Here is a 9,981-nt window from a genome sequence, read left to right on the forward strand (position 1 = left end):
TGTCAGTTTAACCTCTAAACCTCAGCTTTCTCTTCTATAATATGAAGTAAACATCTACCCTGCAGAATTATTGTAATGATTAATGCAAATGCATGACCTGGCGTTGTTATTATCATATACTCACTATTACTTGAAGACCCAATGATTCTATGATTAAAAGTAATAACATGATTTAAATTAGCATAGCAGGATAACAGAAATAAAAAGTATCACATCTGGAAAACTAGTCTTTCATTATCTGTATACAGACTGGTAATACCTGGCAACATATCCTGTTCTTTCCCCAAATCAAGATCAGCACTGTTGCTCTGCCCAGGCAAAGAAACAGAACATAAGAAGAGGACAACACAGAAGACAGTAGAAGGTAGAGCAGAATAAACATCTGAGCCCCAGACTGGAAATCAATACTGCTGTGCCATTACTCAGGTAAAGAAATTTCAACAAAAGAGGAAATCAATGTATCAGAGCTATTAGGATTTCTAGTTAAGACTACCTTCCTTATTCACAGGAGATTTGACTAGCTCAAACTGGTGCTTAATAAGTACTCATCAACTGATACGTATACATTTTACTTCCTAATCTAATGGTAAGCTGAATACCGAGATACTACTGTAAAAGTTGGCTGGATCATCAAACATGTTTGTTAACTCTGTTCCTGAATTAAGAGGTATCAATTCCATTATATGAGTATTATGAAATCAGAAATCTTGCCAGGAATATCCCAGGCCCCTCCCACTCATCCATCCCCTACTTTCAAGCATTTAGGGAAGAAATAAACCATTCATTTACAACTGCTTGCATAAAGAAAACAGTATGCTGATTAAATATGAGGAAGACTAGAATGTACCACCATGAAGGCAGGGACTTTTGTCTTTACTATTTACTGTTGTCTCTAGTCTACAGTACCTAGAACCATATCTGACACACAGTTGTTGCTTAATAAATACTTGCTGAAAGAACGAATGAATCATTCTTTGAAGAAATAATTTTGGGCAACCTAAACAAAATAATTTTCAACACTGAACTTTTTCTTAAGGCTTTGGAAGCGTCCTATTATTTTACATAACATTTTTCCCAGCTACTTTCATAGAAGAATATCTCAAAAGAAAATTTCTTTTAGATTATAAAATTGACTACATTGCCCTAATTGAGCCAAAAGTAGACAACCTTAGAAAAAATTTTCTACAAAACCCTGTTGCAATATAATTTTATTAGCAGTTATTACATCAAGATTCACATTTAGAGGATGCAAAGGACTGTCTTAGAAAATTCTAAAACGTACGTAATTAGATTTTAACAATAAGGTAGAACTTATTCTCATCATAGCACAGCCCTTAAAAAGCTAATACTTAATTCACTACTGAGAATTAAGTGCAGTTTTATCAAGAACTAAAAACGAACTCTGCGTGAACAGTGTCACTTAAAGCAAAGTTCCATGACAATGTAACACAGTTCTAAGAATGTGAATATCAGTGGCAAACATCACCGGCTTCCAATCAACTGACAATGAAGGCATGTTCCATCAAAGCGCGAGTGCAGCGGCTCTCATTCAATGCAGAGCTGTGATCATTCTATGAGGCCCTGAATCCCTAAGTACTTGGAATATGATTTTACACTGTTGACACCAGTACGAAACGCATCGACTGAAATGCATAGATTGTAACACATTATAACAACACGATACTAAGGAAAGCCTTTTTCTAAACCAGAAAATGCTGTTTTATCCAGTGCGATATAGGGTGGTCACTGCTGATCCACTGAAATTCTACGTCCTCCAGCTTGCGCAGTATTGTAGGAGTCACAAAGCTTACACTTCATGCCTAATATATGGAACTGAACTGTGGACCGTCCGTTACAGTCATTGCAGTGAATCTGAAAAATGAAGAGATAAATTCCGATTAAGGATTTTAAACCTTATAGATACAAGTAGCATTATCTGTTCATAACAATCCCTTCAAAATCATATTAAAGATGTGAAAATACATATGTCTAAACATTTCCATAAGTAGAAATATTTTTTATTTTTTCACTGAAAACTCTGAAGAGGCTATTAATGTTAGTTTTGAATTTAGAAAATGAAAATGCAGATTTGAGTAAAAGAGGCTTATTTTAAGGTATTAATAGTTCTCAAATAGTACAAATAGTACAAACAAGAAAAATAACCTGGGCATAATCAGATCAACATCTAATACTTAAAATTCGAAATAACATACATGATTTAATTATTTGTCATTAACACTTAAAAATTTATCTTACTCAACAAAACTGAAGTTTTTATACAAATAATATTTTTACTTATCTTTTAGGTTTAATATATACTAAGTTCCCTGTCTCCTATGCCTGAGGAATGAATGAAAATCCATAAAGAACAGTTCCTTAAATTGAGTAAAGAGAAAGAGAGGCTCTTGACTCATCCCTAAAATGACAGTAAGATGCCAGTTAAGAATTAATCTCTTCTAGTGCTAAGTGAGATCCTGAAAAATGAAAAGGTGTTAACCTGAAAATAAATCAACACATTACTATGCAAGAAAAGCATTAGCTTTAGAAATTTCCAAATTTGCTCTAAATTATTATTTGGAAAATAATTCCTTTAAAGATATGATCTAAATGCAGAAAGATTAGTGACTGCCTAAGCCAGGGGGTGGTGGGAAGTGACTGCTAATGGGTATGGGATTTCCTTTTGGGGTGATGAACATGTTCTAAAATTCTGGTGATGTCTGTGTAACTACATGAATGTACTAAAAAGAACAGAATTATATACTTTTAAATGAATGAGTTGCACGTGAATTATATCTTAATAAAGCTATTTTGTCAAAAAATTATCTACATGGAACACAGCACAATTTAGCTTCTAGTAAAACATCACATGATTATCAGTATTATGAAAGTTATCTTTCATTGCCCTTACTAACAATTATCCACATGAATTATGAAACACTCCAATGTAAATAAAATAAAAAATAATTTTATTTGGCTTGTTATGTAGTTTTTATACATGTATGTACAAGTATTTGAATATGTTCAGAAAATTTATAGTATGTCCAAAAATTATTAAAGCACCAGAAAGCTAGCTTTCCCATTCTGATTTGTAACTCAGTACTGTGCTGAGAAGAGATAGTAACATATCTCAATGAATGGAAAGAAGATAATCATTCCCTATAAGACAAAAGGCATACACCTTAGGTTGTAGGCTAATTAAGACCAAATAAAGTCTAAGATAGAATAAAAAGGGTAATTAACATTAAAAACCAAAAAGTAATCTTCAAAAACCAGCAAACATGTTCTCTTGAAACAAAATTTAAAATAATTAAAAATAAAACATAATTAAAACATCACACTAGTGATCCACCTCTAGTCAGTTCTATTACTGACTGACTCTTACTAGCAATGAGTAAATAATTCAGAATAAAGTTTTCGCCTGCCATCTAGTGTTGGGAAAAACTGCATGAAGGTATCCTTAGGACCATTTTCCTGGTCTGAACTCAACTAAAATTTAAACATCATTTTGTCCTTCCCATTAATCATTACATTGGCATCTATGTCAAAGCAGCATTTTTTAGACAAATTTGAGCAAAAGAGCAAAACTAAATGTCAGTAAGGAACCTGAAAAGTTTTGAGCACTGATTGCACTCACATCCACAGTCATGTTCTGATACTCTGATGGCATAGGGGTCTGTGCTACCTCATCATCCAGCTGTCGCCAATACCTCGTCATATCTAAAGCAGAGTGCATACACAATGGACACCTGTAGCCTCTAGAAGAGACAGAAAGGTTATTTTTCAAACATTAAATGGAGAGTAAATCAACTCAGGTATACAAGAAGATGGCACATAAACCATCCAAGACAGGGCATTATCCTTTATTTCAAGACAATCTCTCTCTCTAGGAATCTTTATCCTATAAAAGTATTAAAATGAATTCTATATCTTATGGTATTTTTCAAACCTAAGTCTTCTTCCTCAGTTCTCCAAAATGGAGAGGTATTAGTTCACATTCTTTGTACACTATACTTCATATATTTTTAAAAACCAATTAAGCTACTCCTTATCTAAACAACCTTAATTTCTTAATATATTCATGCAAAGATGCAAAGAAGAGATTGTATTCCTCAAAAATTATTCAGATCATATTATTTCCTTTCTAAAAATTTGAAAAAGTTCCCCTCTATCTGGCTTTCATATTAAGTTATAATTTCTGCTCATCAATTTGCAGAACGAAAATACATTTATACAATCTCCTCTTTCCTAACTACTCTCATCTCATTTTTAACAACCTTTCCCACAGTAAAGTCTCCACTTCAGACAATCTCTTCACCAACTTTCTTTGCAGTTCATTATATTAGGTTAGTATGACAACCTAACAAAATTTGGAGCAACGTTACTGGGAATTTTGACAACACTGTAACTGCCTCTGGCGGAGACTGTTCTCCTTGGTAAGTATGGCCAGAAAACAAGAGATATCTAATTGTGGGAGGAGATACGGCTTTACAGAAACACAGGGATAAACGTGTAGTTCTGTATTAAGATGCTCTGTCCAATTTAACACCACATCTACTCTACCCATTTCAATATAAGCATCTGCCATGCCCAATACAGTGTAAGTAGCAATAGTTGCCCACCTCCCCACCCCTACACACAAAAAACCAGACATCTTACAATCATAATTTTTTAAAATACCATCAAATACTCACTTTTTCAACATTTCTTCATAACACGTTCTGAAAGAAAATATAACATTATTTTAGTACAACAAAAACTATCTCCACTATTTTTAAACATCTTTGAGGGGAAAAAAAGTTACTTTACCTATGTAAAAGATGTCCACATGGCAAGACGTGAGCAACAACACGAGATGTGTGAATGTCCTGTAAAGACAATAAAGGTGAGTGCTCACATGAGGACGATAAAGTATCCAAGTATTTCAGATTCGAGAGAGATTTCCAAAGTAAAAACTATCTTAAGCTTACCTCCAAACATATTGGGCAATTCTGCCGGGAAACATTTTCAATACACTGGTTAAAAGAGAAACTCACATTAACAAAAGTTTAACTCGGTGAAAACATCAGCTGTAATAGTAGTATTAATAAAAACAATACAACCAACTTACAAAAGATAATAGTTAACATTAATACATGCTTCCTATACATCAGAAAGGAGTTTATTAGTTTTTTAATTATCACAACTATTTCAGGCTTGGCACATTACCTGAAACAATGAAAATGCTCAAAAAAACTTTAATTATTCAGGTTATCTTCATTTTACGGGTAAGAAAAGTGACCTAGGGGGTCTTGGGATCAGGGACAAGATGTCAGACGAGAAAAACCGCAAGACAGAGTGTCTCTGCAAGAAAGGCAGATTTTAGAAGAAAGTGAAAAAAAATAAACAGGCAGACAAACAGACCAGACGAGGGTCGGAAGGAAGATGCCTGAAACCACAGGAGACTCCACGGGAAGACGTTTCAGAGGAGAACCGGAAAGAGAAAGGCCCTGAGAGGCTTGGAGACCAGCGACGAGGGTAGGTGGAGCGGTGAAATTCCCCCTGCCTTGCATCTCGGACTGCCGGTGGGCTCCTGAGCTGCTGGAGAGACCGGCCAACACCAGCCCAGAGATGGCCGCCACCAGGGAGCCGTGAGTCTCCTGTGGACAGGCGCCGGGCTCCCAGCTCCCTCAGGGCACCTCCCCCGTGCATACCCGAGCTGATCGGCAGGCGCCATACTGCTTCATTCTCCCCTTCCCTACCCACGGCTGTGAGAGAAACAATTTAGCCACCACCCAGAGGCATCTGCAGGGAACGGGACCTTTCCTTTTGGGGCCCTGCAGAGGACTGAGGAGTACTCAGACTGTGAGCTCCCTACCCACCAGCCCTCCCAGGCACCGCCTGCCTGGACTCCAGCAGAGAGGGAAAAATCCTGAGGCAGAGAGACATTGATCCAGCTTGGGCACCCCGTGGGTGACTTGAGACCAGCACTCCTCTCCCTGGCAGGGTTAGGGATTGATCTCCAGGGCCCAGGGGATAGGCTTACAGACCAGATCCCATACACCCAGGTCTCGATCGCATTGCCCTGGGGACACAGAAGGGATATCTGTGAACGAGCCTACTGAGGTGTATGTGCCTTCTACTGAGGTGTGTGTGCCTTCAAGGGCACATCAGCGTGCTTGAGGGGCAACCCTCCTCCCAAGGGAAGGCCGTGTGCCCAGCCCTGGCTGCGATCCTGGGCAGGGACCCTCTAGGGCTGCATCGCAGCCAGGGGAGATCCGCTGGTTGGAGGTCCTGCCTGCTGGCAGAGGCCTGGGAGAAACCGCGGAATAGAGGAAGGTGAGAGGGAGCAAAGCCTGCTCCAGACTACAGGTCTCAGACAGCCCCAACCCCACACACAGACTTTTTGGATGAGTGGGGCCATTTCAGCCCCTCCCTGGCAGCTTTGTTCAGAAACAGAGAAGAGACCTTTGACCCCTGTTAACAGTATTTGTGGAGCTTGAGGGCAGGCTCACACAACCGGCTCTGCCCAGACTCACTCCCCCTACCTGCCCCTCACTGAGGTGGAGAATAAGACACACCTGGAAGTGCCAGGGCCCCGCCCACCACCTGAGGCACTAGAGGGCCTCTCCAGAGGAACAAGAGCTGGTTACGGGACCCAAAAGCAACACTGCAGCGTGCTCCTCCCAGCAAGCGTCACCTACTGACACAGAGGTCATTCTGCATACCCTTTTACTGCATCTACTGACTCATCATACAGGGTGTGGTCGAATCTCACCCACAAACACCACCTACTGGCTGAGAGACTAAACAGGGCGTGACATCATCCAAAGGAAAATCTAAAGGTAAGAAGCTGATCCAGATGGCAAGAACTAAGCGAAAGAACTCTGGAAGTATGAAGAATCAAACAGAAAGCACACCCCCCAAAGGGGAACACCAGCTTTCTAGCAATGGACATCAACCAAATTCAGAACACTAAAATGACAAAAGAAGAATTTCAAACATGGATTGTAAGAAAACTCAATGATATGCAAGAAAAAATGGATAATCGACACAAAGAAACCACAAAAAGAATCCAGGACTTGGAAGAAAAATTCACTAAGGAAATTTAAATATTAAAGAAAAATCAAACCGAACTCCTAGAAATGAAAAATGTATTCAAAGAATTACAAAACACAGTGGAAAGCCTCAAGAACAGGGTAGAACAAACAGAAGAATGAATCTCGGGGATTGAAGATAACACCTTTCAATTAAATAAGTCAGTCACAGAGATAGAGCACAGAAATACAAGAAAAGAACAAAGCCTACAAGAAATGTGGGATTATGTGAAGAAGCCTAACGTCATAATCATAGGCATCCCTGAGGGTGAAGAAGAAAATACACAAGGGTTGGATAAGCTATTTGATATAACAGAGGAAAATTTCCCAGGCCTTACTAAAAATCTAGACATCCAGGTACAAAAAACTCAAAGGACTCCTGGGAGATTCATCGCAAACAGGAATACACCACGACACACAGTCATGACCAAAATAACCACCAAAGAGGTACTCCTATGAGCTGTAAGGCAAAAAAAGCAGGTAACCTGCACAGGAAAACCCATCTGAATAACAGGCAAACTTCTCAGCTGAAACCTTACAAGCAAGAAGAAACTGGGGCCCCATTCTCACTCTTCTCAAACAGAAAAATACCCAGCCTAGAATCTCGTACCCTGCAAAACTAAGTTTTGTAGACAAAGGAGAAATAAAAGACCTTCTCAGATAAGCAAAGACTGAGGGAATTCACCAAGACAAGACCTGCCCTCCAGGAAGTACTCAAAACAGTGTTACACACAGATCAGCACGATAAACACTCAGAAATGTAAAATCACCCAAAAGCTAAAGGTCAAAGGCCAGATACCACAATGACTCAAGAAAGAAAACAAAGCAACAAAGTTCAACTCAACAGGATGAACAGAAATCTGCCCCACTTATCAATTCTCTCAATAAATGTGAATGGCTTGAACTGCCCACTAAAGAGACACAAGCTGGCCAAATGCATAAATATACACAAGCCAAGTATCTGCTGTCTTCAGGAAACACATCTAACCCACAAGGATGCATTCAGACTCAAGGTGAAGGGATGGAAAACAATATTTCAAGCAAACGGAAGCCAAAAGAAAGCTGGTGTGGCAGTTCTGATTTCAGATAACTTAGTCTTCAAATCAACAAAAGTAATAAAAGACAAAGAGGGTCACTATATAATGGTGAAGGGTACAGTTCAACAAGAAGACGTAACAATTCTAAATATTTATGCACCCAACTGAGGTGCACCCAGACCCATAAAGCAAATCCCACTTGATCTCAGCAAAATGATAAAGAGCAACACCATAATAGCCAGAGAGTTCAACACCCCTCTGACAGCACAGGACAGATCCTCCAAACAGAAAATTAACAAAGAAACAATGGACTTAAACAGAACTCTAGAACAAATGGGCTTGACTGACATTTACAGAACATTCTACCCAAAAAACAATGAATATATGTTTTTCTCATCAGCTCATGGGACATTCTCTAAGATTCACCATGTCCTAGGCCACAAAGCATGTCTCAAAAAAGTTTAAAAAATAGAAATTATACCATGCATCTTCTCAGACCACAGTGGAATAAAATGAGAAATCAACTGCAACAGAAACTTTCATCTCTACACAAAGTCATGGAAACTAAACAACCTTCTGCTGAACGACTATTTCATTAAGGAGAAAATCAAGATGGAAATCAAAAGATTCTTTGAACTAAATGACAAAGGAGACACAAGTTATCAAAATCTGTGGGACACAGCTAATGCAGTCCTGACAGGAAAATTCATATCCATAAATGCCTATATCCAAAAGACAGAAAGATCACAAATAAACAATCTAATGAATAGTACTGGAAAATGATGAGCAAATCGACCCCGAACTCAGCAGAAGAAAAGAAAATAACAAAGATCAGAGTAGAATTAAATGCAATTGATAACAAAAAACTATACGGAAGATTAATAAAACAAAAAGTTGGTTCTTCGAAAAAATAAACAAAATTGACATGCCTCTGGCTAGATTAATGAGAAGCAGAAAAGAAAGAACTCTAATAAGCTCCATCAGGAATGAAAAAGGAGAAATTAAAACTGATGCCACAGAAATATAAAATATCATCTATGAATACTATAAAAACCTCTATGCACATAACCTGGAAAATGTGGAGGAAATGGACAAATTCTTAGAGACACACAGCCTCTCTAGGCTTAATCAGGAAGAAACAGAATTCCTGAAGAGACCAATATCAAGTACTGAAATTAAACAGCAATAAAAAAATTTCCTAAAAAGAAAAGTCCCAGACCAACCAGACGGTTTCACACCCAAATTTTACCAGACCTACAAAGAAGAACTAGTGCCTATCCTGCAGAAATTATTCCACAAGATTGAGAAGGAAGGAATCCTCCCCAACACATTTTATGAAGCCAACATCACCCTGATACCAAAAACCAGGAAAGGACGCAACAAAAAAGGAAAACTACAGACCAATATCCCTTATGAATATAGATGCAAAAATTCTCAACAAAATCCTAGCAAACCAAATTCAGGTGCTTATCAAAAAAATAATCCATCACAGCCAAGTGGGCTTCATCCCAGAGATTCAGGGATGGTTCAACATATGCAAATCTATGAACGTAATTCACCACATAAATAGAAGCAAAAACAAAGACCATATGATCCTCTCAACAGATGCAGAAAAAGCATTCAACAAAATTCAACACCCTTTTATGATAAGAATGCTTAACAAAATAGGCATAGACGGGACGAGACTTACCTAAAAATGATACAAGCCATACTGACAAACCCACAGCCAACATCATACTGAATGGGGAAAAACTGAAAGCATTCACTCTTAGAACTGGAACCAGACAAGGTTGCCCTCTATCACTGCTTCTATTCAACATAGTGCTGGAAGTCCTAACCAAAGCAATCAGAAAAGAGAAGCAAATCAAGGG

General features: G+C 38.4%; 1 protein-coding gene across 1 annotated transcript in view; it reads right to left on the minus strand.

The window, feature by feature from the left end:
- Nucleotides 1-1,010: 1,010 nt before the first annotated feature.
- RCHY1 (ring finger and CHY zinc finger domain containing 1, E3 ubiquitin protein ligase) overlaps nucleotides 1,011-9,981 on the minus strand; it is a 22,662-nt gene continuing 13,691 nt past the window's right edge. Inside the window, exons 5-9 of the mRNA XM_012659845.1 lie at nucleotides 4,968-5,012; nucleotides 4,807-4,865; nucleotides 4,692-4,718; nucleotides 3,635-3,755; nucleotides 1,011-1,872 (exon numbers count right to left, since the gene is read on the minus strand). Coding sequence (XP_012515299.1) covers nucleotides 1,744-1,872; nucleotides 3,635-3,755; nucleotides 4,692-4,718; nucleotides 4,807-4,865; nucleotides 4,968-5,012 — 381 coding nt within the window. The 3' untranslated portion in view covers nucleotides 1,011-1,743. The remainder of the gene's footprint in view (nucleotides 1,873-3,634; nucleotides 3,756-4,691; nucleotides 4,719-4,806; nucleotides 4,866-4,967; nucleotides 5,013-9,981) is intronic.

Source organism: Propithecus coquereli, unplaced genomic scaffold, assembly GCF_000956105.1.
Source record: "Propithecus coquereli isolate 6110/MARCELLA unplaced genomic scaffold, Pcoq_1.0 Scaffold64, whole genome shotgun sequence".
In the NCBI taxonomy this organism is placed as follows: Eukaryota; Metazoa; Chordata; class Mammalia; order Primates; family Indriidae; genus Propithecus; species Propithecus coquereli.